General features: G+C 39.8%; 1 protein-coding gene across 3 annotated transcripts; it reads right to left on the bottom strand.

The window, feature by feature from the left end:
* Nucleotides 1–317: 317 nt before the first annotated feature.
* si:ch211-13f8.1 (uncharacterized) lies at nucleotides 318–14479 on the bottom strand. 3 transcript variants are annotated; one of them, XM_055032842.1, is made up of 11 exons: nucleotides 14154–14479; nucleotides 13833–13985; nucleotides 12131–13339; nucleotides 9845–9917; nucleotides 7880–8029; nucleotides 4867–6035; nucleotides 4418–4568; nucleotides 3222–3441; nucleotides 2779–2891; nucleotides 2494–2684; nucleotides 318–2190 (listed from the first exon to the last, which is right to left on the bottom strand). In XM_055032842.1, the coding sequence occupies exons 3-11, from the start codon at nucleotides 13296–13298 to the stop codon at nucleotides 2009–2011; spliced, it is 3417 nt and encodes a 1138-aa protein (XP_054888817.1). In that variant the 5' UTR covers nucleotides 13299–13339; nucleotides 13833–13985; nucleotides 14154–14479; the 3' UTR covers nucleotides 318–2008. The 3 variants fall into 3 exon arrangements, with proteins under 3 accessions (XP_054888817.1, XP_054888820.1, XP_054888819.1); XM_055032845.1 differs by having other exon boundaries at nucleotides 4418–4565; XM_055032844.1 differs by lacking the exon at nucleotides 13833–13985.
* Between the last annotated feature and the right edge of the window lie 1469 nt (nucleotides 14480–15948).

Raw genomic sequence — 15948 nt, 5'->3', positions numbered from 1 at the left:
GCATCACTCTGCATCCTGTCCTCACAGCAGATTTCCGTGAAACAAAAATGGCTGAAATGCAAACACATATAATAAATAATTAAGAAAATAAATAAATAGCCTGGTAAATCTCCTGTGAATGTTTTTGAGTGTCGAAATTATTTTATCGACATCTTCGTTTTTTTGCTTACTTTATTCTAACTTTAAGTCCACAACATTGCCAATGTTTTGTGAACAAATGGTTTTGAGAAGCAAAAGTGCACAATTAGGAAACGCATGACACTGAAGCATAATGTTTGGCAAAATAAAATATTTTATTTTACAATCAATAAAAGAAGAGGACGAAAGAAAGCACAGTTCATAGAGCATAAGCAACAATTGGGATAAAGTGTTCCACACAGGGGCAAACATGTACTTAATAACAATTTATTTATTTTGAGCTTTTTAAGCTTTTAGTTTTGTCTTTTTGCTGATCAGTATTGAACAGTGCCATAAATTGTCCCACAATATGAAAAAAAAAAATAGAAATCTATCAGACTGTGTTAAGTGTGACCAAACCAAGCAACATATAAAAAGAAAAATGAATTTGATTCCCGTTGTCTACCATCAAACTGGCCCTTTTTAAATATCAGTTATGAACTTCTGTTTCGTCCTGTCACAACCACAAACTCAAACATATGGGATTTAGTGGAAGGAAAATGGTGCATGGTTTTAAATATTTTTCATCAACCCCCCCATAAAATTAAAAAGTGTGACGTGGATTTATTTAAACAAACTTGAACAAGATCAAATGCATCCCACTATAGTCTGAAAATGACAAATGTATGGCATAACTGCAAATTACATTAAGGGAAAGGACCTTTACCTTAAACAATGGCAAGGAGAGCATTAAAGAGACGGGCAGCCAGGAAGGGCAGGCTGAATTGCTTATGAGATGGATAGAGGGAGGGAGGGCAGTCTGAAAAGAAGAGCTGATGTGAAACTCCATTGGTTTAGAGTTTCACATTGCAGCGGGACCATGACCCAAACCGAGCGGCCTGATACAAATTCCAAATGTAAAAAAGTTCTTATAAAAGCAATAAAAATGGCCCAGTAATGTTCAGGGCAAATTAACCCTGAACATTACTGACAAGAATTTAAAAGAATTTTGCAAGTATAAGCTTTTCATCCAAGCTTGTGTTAATTTTCAAAAGTCAACATGGGATTCGGACACGAAGAAAACTGAAAACAATTGCACACTACACTTTCAAGACGTTTCGTCATAAAAAAAAAAAAAAAGAAAGATCAAAATCATCCATTATTTTCCTCCCTGCTCCCCATTTCTGTTATTTTTCTATCATATGTAATACCAATACATTACAATATAGTTTCTGGTTTTAATGTTTTTTTCATTCAAGGGCTGTAAAAACAGTTGAACGAGAATGTGTATATTTGTTAAATTAAGTTCACTGAGTTTCAATTCACTTGATTTTTATGATGTTGAGTGTTTACATGTTGTCTTTGGAGGGATCGTTGCAGTGAAGTTAATGACTCCATGCATTCATCTCGGTTTCCCAAAATGGAAAAGTTTCGTCCAGCAGGCCTTACTCAATCCATTTGACTGCATTATATTATAAATAGAATCAAACTGGAAAGTGTACCATTAAATTGAAATCTGCCCATGTCATTGAACTGATTTCATCATGCATTTCTCTATATAACGTGAAGTACTTTTCTTGTAATAAAGCATCTTGATACAATATTTACTGTAAAGCGGTGCTAAAATAATAATAATAAAAAAAACAAAAGCTGTTAGGTTATAAGCGCCTACCTACCACAATACACAGTAATATCCACATTTTTAAGTTCTCTGTGATATTTCTAGAGTTGTATTTGTTTGCTCTAAAAGAACTTAACTCTATGTTGTGCTATTCACCAAAATGCTTTGTGTCACGTGCACATAGTGCTCCAGTCAGTTTGCAGTGCATGGTTAGTGGCTAACTGTGCGTCCAGAGGGAAATGGCTGTGTGCCATGCCTATCCTGCGCCATTCAGCGTTGATTGCGTCGGGCAGGCAAGATCCGGAGAGTGGCGGTGCTTTCCCGAGTCATGAGGCGTGTCACCTGGTCCAAACTGAGTCCCGCCACTGCCTCCCCGTTAACCTGTAGAATTTCATCTCCAACGCCCAGCAGGCCCTCCACCCCACCATCACCGACCTTCTCGACGTATACACCTGTAGGTAACAGTCAGTGAACATTGAGAGTTTCCATTAATAACATTTTTCTTTGTTTTCTCTCCCATGTTGAGCTGCTCAGATGATATTTGTAGAGTTGGTCCTCCAACTAGTTTAATTGCCTTTTAAGTATACCGTCAGCTTTTGTAGAGGCTTGTGAATTGACCATTTATGTGAATCAAGGTTGTCAAAACTTTTAAGAGTGGACATCGAAGACCATGGTAGGGGGACTAACTCTGTGAAACTGAGGCATTCTATTGACCATGATGCTTTTAAGTAAATGCCAAAGTAAAGAAATGCTACCTGTATCTGGTCGACCTTTTCCTCTTGAAATAACAAAACCAAAGGGGCCACTTGGAGGTTTGATGAGCTCCAACAAGATAGTCCCATCAGGGAAAGCCTGTGTGACCCGGCCCATTGGATGAGCCATTCTGGCGACAACTACATCTTCATCACTTAGGCCCCTGTGAATCTCAATCTGTGGGCTTTCAGGGCTGAAGAAAAACAGATTAATCTCATTAATGTGTTTTAAAAATTATTTATATTATTTTACTTTCTTTGGCTTTCTCTCTTCCTTTTTTTTCGTACCTGGGTGCCAAGCCATATGGTATTTGGACTTCTCCCAGTATTGTTGAGCGTTCTGTTCTTCTCTCTAAACTCTGAACAGAGGAGGCTTTACGTAGCTGAGCCAGTGGGAGCACCTAGTGGCAAACAAGTGGAATTGTAACAAGTATTGCATTTATAGTACAGTGGGAAAACTCAACAGAGCGGTTTTCAGAGGAGCAGTGCTTTTATGACAAATGTGACAACATACGTGTATCCCAGAAGTGACTGCAACTGATAAAAGTTTGAGCTTGCTAATGTGGCATGAGTGCATCAGGTCATTACTGATGCAAGGAGTTAATCTTGTGCTTCCAATGTCAGACAACAAGTTTGTAACTGATGATTTCAAGAGAGGTGCAGCAGAAATATATGACAAATGGAGAAAAATAAAATCTTGCATTAAAATACAGCTTATTTTTCTTGCTCACTGTGTTTAGGGTCTGCAGCGAGGGTGTCCTCTGTATTCGAATGGTCGGCTGTGGTCTCCGTGTGGGGCTCGGTGAGGCTGAGCTTGCCCGTTGGACGGTGGGGAGACTGAGCTGTTCCATGCTGCTGGAGCGACCCCCCTTCACCAGCCTGCCAACGCTATTCAGTCCGATGGAGGAAAAGAAACGACGCAGGAAAAGTTTTGGCCTTCCATCAAATTTTCTGAAAGAGGAAAAATGTTTATTTTTTTTCTTTTGTTCTTACTAACGTGCAAAAATTCACCAAGTTATTTTCAGGTTCTAAATGTGTGCAAGCTTCTAATTTTGAAATTATCCTAATGTGTATCTGCTCCAGAAGATCAGAAGTTCCTTCACTGTTAGCAAGCTGTCGCTGCACTGAGATAAGTGCATTTAAAGGAAAGAACATATATGTTTATTTATTCAAGGGCTTAGTAAACTAAAGCCAAAAAAATAACTGTATTCTCAAAGACCCCAACATTGTGCACCGTTCAAATTGTTGTTCAGAAAACTGAAAAAAGAAAAGAAAAGAAAATCATGACCTGTCGTGCAGCTGGCTTTGTAGAAGGTTGATTTCACCCAATATTTTAGTAAAAATAATAATAAAATAAACTCACTGGGATCATGTTGTCACACTTTAAGGTTAAATGAACACAGCATAAATAAATGAACTCTGCAAAGAAAATCTGTCTTTACTGCACAATTTAGATGAGAGCTTATCGTTAGGCTTGCATGGTCTATTGCACGGTATTGATACAAATAGGTTATCAGATGAAGGCCTCACATTGGTAGAAAAAATTACTGGAGTTATGGATGGCTATATTTGCACCTGCATGTCATTGGAGCCATCTGCTTTGTGAATTCAGTGCAGAAATACAGTAAGTACCACATGCAAGAGGACTGCAAATTGTGGAGGAGACTGCTTTATGAATTATCCCCTTCATTTTGTGCTTCACTTTCCAAATGATTTTATGTAATATCAAAAAGAATAATTGCTTATTCCTACCAATAGAGGGCAGAATTGTTTAGCATTCACACAATCTTTTGAGCTGTAGTACCAAGTGTGCTATTTGTCAGAGTTCTAGTTTTAATCTATCTTCTGGAACGGCTCCACACAGAGTTGTTGCTGTGACAGTTTTAGTGTAGGAGGAGATTCGCGTGTAAGATTATGAAGTGCAAACCTGGAGCCGTCAGAGCTTTCTTCCCACAAAGCCTCGGCTTTTAGATGTTCGGCTCTCAGCAGCTCAGCTCTGAGGTCCTCAGCCCGAGACATACCCATGCCTCGCAGAGCTCGAAAGTCTGAACCAGGACCTGTCTCTCCACTTACCCCTGCTTAATCATAACAGTAATGATTACACTGATCAGAATACCCATGTGAATTTGCAAACAAAACAAAATCAAAATCTGCACTATCTAATTGAAAATAAATAACATAATTAGTATAACTTTTGAAAATATTAATTAAAACAAAGTCAAATTTTAATTCTAGGTCTCTCATGGAGTAATACACTATATCATACATTTACAAGAGGATAGGAGGATTAACCAATTTTATCTTCTTATGTAAGAGTTGGATTTACGGCTTGAAATTAACAATAGAAACTACAGGTTTTAATGTCTGTACACTTACCTGTTCCATCTGATGTGGCATCCCAAATTTCAGCCGATGGCAGATCCGTGGGGATTCTGGCTGGGGAGTATCTAAGAGTGGAAGGCCTAATGCAGGGTACTGGGCTGCTTGCTGCTGCTGACCCTTGGTTCGTAGAAACAGGCGATTCCCTTCTTGCTTCAGGGGAATCCGGAGACTGAGAACCACTTTCTCCTCCCTGAATAGGGGACACCTGGAATTGAACCGTGGACTGACCTGCAGATGAGCGATTTCTCGAGCTTGACTTCAGGGCTGACTTTATGGGGAGAGATGGGGCGGATGCTTCTCTAAGTCCACCAGATGCCTCCAGTAAATGTGGCTCTAAGGCAACAGGACTCCCAGGAGCAAATGAAACAGCTCTGCTTAAGTTGACCCTGTTCCTTGGATTGGAGTTTCGTCGCTGAGCCCAAGATGGGCCGTAAGGACCGTGACCAGACTCCAAACGATTTTCCCCCTTTCTGCTCCGTCTTCGGAGTTTTCCAAAGCCAGAAGATTTCCACCCTGTGCTGCTTTCTTTATTTTCTCCCAGCACATAAGCTCCGGCAAACGTGACGGTAAGAGGAGCTTTAGGGCGGGTGCTCACATCTGGTTTGTTTGATGACACCCACACAGAAGTTGATTTTCCACGCGGGTCTTCTGGGGAAGCTGTCTGCTGTGGCTCACTGTTCTGAGGTTCAGAGGGTGAGGAGACTGGTTGAGGTTCCCTGACTACAGAGCCACACGCTTCACATTTCTTCACCAGCACTATGATCTCTTTAATAACAGTTGTTTCATCGTTTGTCACAAGATCTTCTTGCTTCTGTGAAGGTGGCAAAGAAATACTCCTGTGGCCTCTGCTCTTCTCTGAGCCACTACTGCTGGAGTCTGTATTACTTTCCTTCGCCCTGGACTTGGGCATTCCAGGTCTGCCACGCTGCCTCACTCTGTCCAGATAGCGGGACTCAGCTTCTTTCTCGGATTCATCTTCAAAGCGCACACGTGTGGGGGAGCAGCCATACCGTTTTGGTCGATCTGCTTGTTTCACTGGAGAAGAGTCCCTTTGTGTGGGAACCAGAAGAGGACCAGATGAGGCTTGGGATGGAGGATCTTCTTTGCTTTGGACAGTTTTCTGCACCGTTGTGTGATTGGGAGGTTCAACTTGCTGATTTTTTCTGTATAAAATAGAAACTATGTAATTATCAACGACATTTAAAGGATTGTTATGTAAATGTGTGCAACAATTTTTCTACTTTCAGAGAAATAAAAGTAGAAATTATTAACAGGAAGAGCGGGATTCAGAAAACATTTTTCAGTATCAAATGGCAGAAGACGACCTCACAGTTGTTTGTGAAACAAAAACAAAAACATGGTTTTCACACTCACTGAAAAGTGAGTCATGCTTTTGTTGCCAGAAACTGGTAGAGTTGTCTTTTAGTGCAATTACGCTAATATGCTTTGAGCCAAATAATCGTATCATAGTGCCAGGTCATGAATTTGAGTTTCTGTTCAAGTCTTTGGATTTTCGTTGCCTCTAGCAGATTTTCTTCTTTCAAAATTGACCTATGCTTATCTCTATTCATCTTGCATTGACTTGGCCCAAGTTCTATATTCCTTTTGATCTCCACAGCATGAAGCAACCACCATCAGGGTCTGGATGGTTTATTCAATGTAATGCCAATTGCTTTTTGCATTTAGACCAAAAAGTTCAGTTTTGGTTCAAGATGACCATATTTCCTCCTTTGATATGCTTCCTGTCTCCTTAATATGACTCTCTTGCAGTCTTCAGATAGGGCTTTTATGGCTTTCTTTCAACAATGGCTTTCTTCATCCAACTCTTCCATGTAGACCAAATTTGAGGCATGTATGAGCCTCATTTCTTCTCTCAACAAATTCTCCCAGATGAGCTGTAGATATACATTTTTTTGTTTGTTTGTTTTTACAAATAAACACTATAAACTGTAAATTAAGCATGCAATTTTTTAATTCGGACACTCAAATAGTCATATTTATATTGTATAAAAGGGTTGTGCTAATCATTGTAGATCCAAAACTCATAAAAGATTTTTTTCAAGTTTTCCTTATTAAAGGAATAAATTAAACTAACGGCAATTGTTTGCACTGGCTTTGATTTGGGAGAATCAGAATAAATGATGATTAGAATCATTTCAGATTTTTTATTTGTAAAAAATGCATGAATTAATTTTCTCCTTCCTACGAAAAGTCAGTAAACGTATATCACTTTAGATATCATTAAATTACCCTGTGGCTTGTTTGAAACATTACAAAATGTTGTATCTATGCTATGTTTGAAAACCGCTGGACTGCATGAATATATTTAAGCTTTGATGTCTAATTTCAAACCAAAGTTCAGAGGAGTAAACTCAATTATTTTGCAAATAAAAGTTTCTAAAAGTCATTCCAGCTGTACGTTGTCTCATTATGAACACCAACAATCGGTGGTTTAAATGCATTAAAGTCCCAAATAAATTTGACATTCATACATTCATGAGTCAATGTGAACCAATATTATCTAGTATTAAGCCTCATCAAAAATATATAGTAACAATACAGAAGAAGTTAATTCAAGTTCTCAATGTTAGATCGAACACAGGCACATTGCCAATTCATCAAAAACATCCAGTCTTAGATTACATAATGACTGTGTAAAAGTCGTGCTCTGCCTCAGTTACTGCTGCCTATTGTAATCATGTTCATGAATGAAAGGTATATTGCAAATACTCATAATCCCATATTAACTAAATGCATCTCACTTACAACAAAGTCTTTTGGGAATAACTGAAGACTGTGATGCTCGCCGTGTTACATAAACAAAATAAGAGCAAATATTTTCACAGATTGTCAATTTGAGCCTTGTAATTACAAAGGGCAGTCAGGTTTCAAAGCTTTCTCTTACGTAACTCACTAAACCAGGCAAAGAGCAGTTTGATGAATAACAGAGAGACATGCATAAGTGAAAGCAAAGAGGGAAAAACAACACAATAAACTGATGACTTACACTGTGGATCTTTGATCAGACTGAGAGCGTCGGGGGCGGTCGTCTTTGAGGAGGTTGGAGCGAGCCTTGAGCCGGGCTCGCTCTAGAAGACGCTTGGCTTGCTCATGCCTTGGGCTTAAAGGTAGCTCATCGCTTATTACAAGAAGTGACCTGATGATCAAAATAAAAACAGAGATTAGTACCATAACATAAGATTAAAACAGCAAGGGAATGATGGATTTAAGTGTTATTAGACTGAAATAGATCTGCACTTATTTGGGCACTGCTAATACCAGAGGTAATGTTGAAATGTGCATAGAGCGGCCTGTGCTGATACATTTCAAAATCGTACTTTTCAAAGATTAACTTAACATTGAGTGAATCGAGCGGAATCTTCCTAAGCTGTCTTATGCAATGTAAGATGAAAAAGACTGGGGCGTGGCCCCGATGGTAAGCAGTAAAGGGAAACGTCATCCATCCATCTATCCTCACACCCAACAGCTAAGCTGCTCTGCATTGTGCTTCATCGTCTGTACTTCTTTATCCCCTGGCCCAGTGATAAAGATAGCATGATACATCGGCCACATGGATTATCATTAGAATGGACAGAGTGTGATTCATTCTCTCCTGAGTGCCAAGATGAGAGCTCAGTGTGTTTTAGTAGATTAGAGTTTGTCACCTTGTTTCATCCAATCAATTACAACCTTCAGAAAATTAGCAGCCTATTCAAAGAGATTTCTTATTGGTAAAGGTTATGAAAATATAGTCAAATATTTTATTCATTGCTGTAATTCAGCCCTTATAGTGTAACTCATTATCTATAGCAGGGGTGCTCAAGTCCAGTCCTCTAGAGCTATTGTCCTGCAACTTTTAGTTGCAGCCTTACTCCAGTAGACCAGGCTCAGCTATGAACAGGCCTGGTAACGAATCATTCATTTGATTCAGGTGTGTTGGAGCAGGGATGCATCTGATAGTTGCAGGATGGTAGCTCTCGAGGACTGGACTTGAGCACCCCTGATCTATAGTCATTCACCACACATAGGGTGATATCATTATGGTTTACAACTAATGAAACCACACAATTTAGATCCATGGAACATTTGAGTATTATAGGCAAGTAAGCAAAGATTTTAAATGATGTGTTTGCCATCCACTTTGTTTGGATGGTAAACAAAGTGGACTTACTCACATATTCTGTAAGATTTTCCATGAGTTTTTATGGACAAACTTATTGAAAAGTTTGTCCATGTTCCAAGCTAATTTGACATGAATTGTTGAATTAACCCAGTGTGGTATGGAGGTGACCAGCCTTGCTTATATGACAGCTTTCAGCTTTTCTGCATTGCTCAGCCTGGTGTCTCTCATCAACCTCTTCTCAATAACCCATACATTCTCCATGAGCTTTGGGTCAGTTTACTGGACAATAAATTACATCAGTGCCATGGTCATTAAGCAAAGATGTCTGTACTATTGGAATTGCTGACTGGTACCAAGGCTGCCAGAAATAAGCATCTTCATAAAGCTTGTTAGCAGAAGCAAACATAGAGTCTTCTAAAATATTCTGGTAAGGATCTGCAATGGCTTTGGACTTGACAAAACACCAACACTTGCAGATGATTGTCATGGCCTCTGCACATGGTGTGCATACCCTTACAACTGAGCCACCCAGCGCCCCCAGATAAGTCGCTTTTGAGATGCCCTCTGACTCGAGGGTGGCTCTGGAAGAAGTCCAGATCTTTTGAGTCTCTCTCAAACTCTTGACTGGACTTTTTTTCACTGTCATCTCAACTTTCCAATGTGCTTGTACGCAGCACCCTCCGAATAGACCTGCTTCTTTAGCGATTACTATTTGTGGTTGTCGTTCCTTGCTAAAGGGCCCTTTCTTTGACCATCCACATTTTCTACAAAACTGACTTTATAAGTAGATATTAAGATTTATATTACATGGGTTGTATTTCACCACATGCAATAAATGTCAAAGCTTACCTCAAATATGGTTCAAGCTCCTGAGCAAGAAGTGTGGTGTCGGTGTTTTCCAGAACATCATGGTCCCCTGATACTGGCATCAAGTAGGAGAACAAAACACAAACAAGTCAGAGGAGATGTGGAACACCAAGTACACATAAAGCTGTAATTCAAATGTACCATTTTGAAAAAGCAATTTTTATAATCTGGCTTTTTAAAACTAGAACAGCTTGTCTTTGAAACTCTTCATTCTGGAAAGATGTTAAAACACGTCGTATTTAATAAAGGTTCACTTCTCATGTAGATCTTACTTGGAGCCACAAAGCAACCAAGAAACAGTCATTCTTGTTAAAACCTAATAGGGAACTTTCTGCTTTGAATAAATATGTTTTTTTGTTTACTTATTATGTTTTTGTCTACTGGATACAATTAAATTTAGTTAATATCAGCTAAACAGAAAACCTATACTATCTTGACTCTGGAGGAAATAAGAGTATTTTCATGAATATGCTTCTCTATTTTTTCCATCGCCTATCAGCAGATGTACACTTTTATATATAAACATCATGGGATAATACATAATCTCTCATCCTCAAGCATACAAAGACATCCAGCATCGCTCAAACTGAGATACCGACACAGGGACACTTCCCCCACTGCGCTGGCTGCTAATAATAGCAACAGCCTCATGCACATCTGCACATCTGACATCTGTTCAGAGCTGGGGACCAGCCAGGTTACAAACCACATTTTAACATAACATCCTAAGCAGACATGCAACTGCTCGTGAATGGCACTTTGAATGACTGTAACAGCTGGATGGTAAACAAAGTGGACTTACCCACATATTCTGTAAGATTTTTTTAGATTTATGATGCAAAAACAAAATCCTGTTCACACATAAATTGCTCCCATATGTTGAATGTAATAAATATAAGTATAATACGTATGAGCATGCCAATAAATATATTTAGTGGCATCCTTTGTTAAAAAGTAAGAACGCTTCACAATAAAATTCCCTTTGTGCTAGAGCAGTATGATCAAAAATTGGAGAAAATGTACCTTTAATTTGATTTCACGTGTTCATTGAGTGGAAAGATGTCATGTTTTTTTTTTTTTTTTTTAATGGCCTGTACTTGATTTGTGCTTTAACTAGTTCAGAAAGCTAGAAAGGGCTTTACACTACATTCAGTCATTCACAATATTGTAGCCACAGCTGCCTGGCAGCATTGAGCCTGACATATTCCAGCACCAGCTGAAGGCAAAGTGTGTGAAACCTATCTCCCAAAAACAACAAAACGGGGCCGATAACTCACCTGTCGCATCGCAGATCCCCTATCATGCTTAAACCTAAGTGTGAGAAGTTTCTATTTTAAGCTTTTATTTTACAAACCAGCTAATGATGTTTGTTCAAAAGAATTTACTTCTTAAGTCTCATAATATTCAGTTTTACGTAAAGTTCCAGTATTAGCGATCAAACTCCATACATTCACATTTGTGAAGGTAGGACGTTTGAGGTTCTTTTCAGGCATGCCTCATAAATAATTATGCATCTCCTATTGCCCACAATCCCATTCTTTGTACCACTATTCTTAACTTTTAGGCAAGTGTTACTGTGCGTATTGCAAGATAAAATGGGGTTCTCGTCTAGCCATGTTTGTCACAGTTGCAGTTGTTTATAGCTTTTTAAATTATAGATGTGACTGTGTAAGTTGCGTAACTCTTGCTGCCACTTGCTAAAGACTCCCTTGAAAAGCAAGTTTGAAATCTCCAACGGACTTCAATGGTAAAATAAAGTTCAAATAAAATGTTTAGTCAGGTTGTCTTTTTTTCTTGTAGGCAATTTAAAAAACTTTTGAAGATCAAATCTCTTTTAACTTTCTTGTATGGCATATTCTCTTGCTATTTCCTATTTTGAAGAGCAGCAAAATGAAGTGGGCGGGCCTCTGTGTTATGTCATATTAATTCCCAAGGGACACAGGAAGTTATTAATTAGAAAGTCTGCATAAACTTTTATCTAATGTTAATACCTAACGCATAAATAAAAACTAAAAAAAAGATTCTTAGGTTACTTTTATTTATAAGAATTGTTGGAGGTTTAATCAAGTTTAATAGTCAGATATTGCATAGCTCTCTTAGGGATAATTCATGTGACTCAATCTACTTTTCAAAAACTATCAACAAGTAAAGTCAAAGAAGGGAAATGCATCTTGGTACCATCATGTATTTTTATAGATTGTATGGAGTATTGATTACACATTTCTCCATCTGACCTTACATAAAACCGCTTCCCGTTTAGATGCTTACCTTTATAATCTACTCTGTATGTTATGTCTCCATAGTAGTCGATGCTTTCTCCTCCGCGGCGATCACGCGCCTCTCTGCAGTTTTGCTGTCTTTCCCTCAGCTTCGCATAGGCCCTCTCCTTCACCCTAAGCTTCAGATCGGCACGCAGCACTCCATTTTGAGAAGACATGCTTTCCCAGCTATCAGAACTGCACAGCCCTTTGGCTGAATCCGCCATATCTGCTTCACTTTGTTCACATCTGTCCAGATAAAATTCGACACTATCTGAATGTTTGAACACTGATGCCGCTTCGGTGGCTTCAGCCACGCTTTGTGCCTCATTCCTGCCGACTGCTTCAGAAGGTTTGGACTTGCACTGAGATTCTGGCTCCACTGCCTCCATCTGTGTGTAGTCCTTTAAGGGTGATGTTGGGGGTATGTCATGAGGGCCAACCCCATTGAGAAGCAATGTTTCTGGCCTTGCTACTCTCCAGAAGCCCTTTGGAGGTGCCCAGTGTCTTGCTGAAGAAGAGGATGAGGTGGAAGCAGATGTAGGAGAAGTAGAGGAGGAGACGGCAGGCAGAGGAGGAGGCAACGGCTCATCCTTGCTACTACTTGAGTTATCTGAGAGAAGACTTTCCAGACTGGTGCCCTCCTCGAGCCCACAAGAGCTGACCTGGCCCTCATTTTGTTCTGACCTCTTCTCATCACTTTCCTCTGTCCCCTGCTCTGTTTGTAGGTCCACAGGAGGACTGTGGATCTCCAATCGAACCTGAACCTCTACCTCTTCATCTTCATCGCTGCTGCTCAAGTTCTTTGCAGCACCTGATCTCCAGGAGGTTGACGGCACAAACAACTGGCCTTTGGCTCTCTGCCTCTGCCTCAGGAGTACTTCAGATGCATTTTGCCCAGGTGAGCCACTTGTGCGCATCTCACCTGCGTCCAACTTCTCTCTGTCCTTCTCCCTCTCCCTGCCTCTTGTTCTTCTCTGAGTCAACGACTTCACTTTGGTCTGTAGTGCATGCGAGGCTGAACTCTGGTGAGGAGGCAGCGAGGTATTTAAAGAACGTGCTCCGAAATCAGGCTCTGGAACAGGGCCGGTGATGAGTCCCCAGTTGATGGGAAGGCCAGTCGGTGCAGGGCAAGAGGATTTAGGAAGAACATTACCCGCAGATCTCTCCTCATCCATTGGTTGGGGGATACAGAAAAAGGGTTATGCTCTGAAATATTCTGAAGGGGGGGGGAAAAAAAGAAGCAGAGAATTAAAAACTGTTACTCACAAGAATGATTGAGACATTTCCGTTACATTCATCGCTGGTTGCTCTTTCTCTCCTGGGAGGAGATCTTTATTGTGGATTCAGTCACGTTGCATTATCCAGTGATTACTTTGCAGGGCACAGGATAATCCTTTAGAATGAGAATAAGCAACTGCTGTCTGCTACTGAGACCTTACAATCCTAAGCAGTATAAGATATTTTCCTTTCTCTCATTGAATACGAGGGTGTTAAACACCGAATAAATTCTTTGTTTGTGCCATTCATTCAAAACAAAGAAAATTAACTTCATTAAAAAAAGAAAAAGATTTATGCTTTAGTTAAGTATTTTAGAACCATGACTTATTGCTACGTCCTTTATGTACAGCCTATCACTAAATATGAACACCAAAATAGATCCTTTATCACTAAAACAGGATGTAAAGCTTTGACAAAAATGAAAAGCGTACCTGGATAGATAGGTAAAAGTGATTTTTCAGTCCACTCATCTAAAATCGCCCGGAAGTTGAGATGAATTCTTGCGCAATATCAAAAACTAAAGTGCATCTCAACAAGAGGTGCGCCAAAACAGTCTGGTGGGAATTCCAGCACGGCTTCTCACTCTTAGGCATTAAAGGCAGAAGTAACAGCAATATATCCCCAGCAGATCAAGATGGAAAAAGAAGAAGAAGAAAAAGAAAGAGAAAGAAAGACAGTAAATGGAAATGGACTAAACACTAAGAAATAAGATTCCTCGGTGCATTCTGGACCCTAGGTTGTGTTGCACTTACTGTCTGCAGCTCCGGATCCGAGCGGTGCCAGGCGAACCAGCGGTGCCTCTATCATGCCCGGTCCGCTAATCCCTTCAGAAAATCAGTGGGATTAACAAAAATTGAATTCAAAAATGTTCGCTTTAATTTCGTCCTTGCCCCGCAAACCCTCTGCCGAGTGACGATCTCTCTTGCGTAAGCGCGGCGCACATTGTGTTATTCCCACGATGCAATAATGCCCCCCAATGAAAAGGAGGAGGGGAGGGTGGAGGGGGGTAAAGAAAAAAAGAAAAACCCTTACACTGCCAGTTTCCCGATTCTAGATTGAATCTGCGAGTGAGACAGGATGCAAGTCACATTTTGTTTTGTGTAAACATGTGTCAGCTGATTCTTACTGGATATTATATACAGCTGATCCTCCCCTCCGTCTAATTTTATCTCCGTCCCTCTGCCTGGGGAGTATGTCAACCTGCATCATGCTGGACAAATGCAACAATAGATCTGAGCTCAAATATGAAAAACAACAAAATAAACTAAACAATTCTTGGTTTCATTTGTATTTGTGGTGGATCTTGCAACACCTTTGTTCTCCAGGGCTTTCTTTTCTATTGTTAGTTTCTGTATTTGTTCATTTTTGCGACTGTGTAATTTCCTTTTTGTTGTATCATTACGGATATCAGTCTGTTATTCTCTTCCAAAAGAACAAAAACAACAACAAAAAAAAAAAAAACGTTTTTGCTGCAGAAAACAGAGTTGAAACGGATATACATGCTCCACTTCTTCAATATTTTCTTCTGAAATTGAACTATTTGGAGTTCCATGCAGGGGCGCATCCAGAATGTTTTGGAGGACGCTGGCCAGAAGGGGGCACTGATCGCCCTGGGCTGTCACATTAAAATCAAAGGCAATGTATAATGTGTGGAGTTTTATTATGCTGTCAGCACATATAAAGGCATTCAAAAATTGCGCAACAAGGCTCTAAAATATTATCATAGACTCGTACTTGCCTCCTTCACTATTTACATTAAAATCATATTCAAAGAAAGATATTCTGCTTTTAAGGCTGTGTGGCCGAGGAAAAACCTTGAGAAAAAACCATTCAACTCTTTCTGCCATGTTGTTCTTCTGTATATGCGTCTTTACCAAATCTATAAACCTGCATTCTTCCTCCATTCATCCTCACTTGCAGTTCTGAATGCAACACCCTTTGTTTGATATGCTCTCTATCCCTCCACTGCACATGTCTAAGCCATCTCCTCGCCTCTTCAACTCGGTCTCCAAATCTTTCAACTTAAGCTGTCCCTCTATGTGCTTATGTCCAGTCATGTCTATTTTGGATCATTCCTAATAAAAAATGTAACATCTCTGGTTCTGTCACTTCCTACGCTGTGTGTTTTTGTTTGTGCTATCTTCTTCAAAAGATGCATCATGGCAGATCTCACTGCAATCTGCCAGGTTTAAAGGTTTCAACCAAACCTATAACTCTTGCAGCTATCCTTCTGTCACAAATCATTTCTGACACCTGTGCATATCCACTCCTCTCTGCCTGAATTATCTTCTTCACCCATGTCCATTGCTTTGAGTAGTTTTTCATGGCAACTTCAACTCATCCATTTTTTATAGAAGTTCTCTTGGAGTTTCGCTGTTCTTCACGTGTCTCTTTCTTGCTCATCCAGATGCATTCTGCCTTGCTTCTACTCACTCTGATTCCTCCTCTCTCCAGAGTATACATCCACCTCTTCAGACTCTTTTCCACCTGTTCCTAACTCTAAGTACAGATGACAGTGTACTCTAAAAACATCAAACTCCATGGGGC

Source organism: Poeciliopsis prolifica, unplaced genomic scaffold (assembly GCF_027474105.1).
Source record: "Poeciliopsis prolifica strain line A6 unplaced genomic scaffold, Auburn_PproV2 SCAFFOLD008, whole genome shotgun sequence".
Taxonomy (NCBI): Eukaryota; Metazoa; Chordata; class Actinopteri; order Cyprinodontiformes; family Poeciliidae; genus Poeciliopsis; species Poeciliopsis prolifica.
This window is presented reverse-complemented; position numbering and strand designations above follow the sequence as displayed.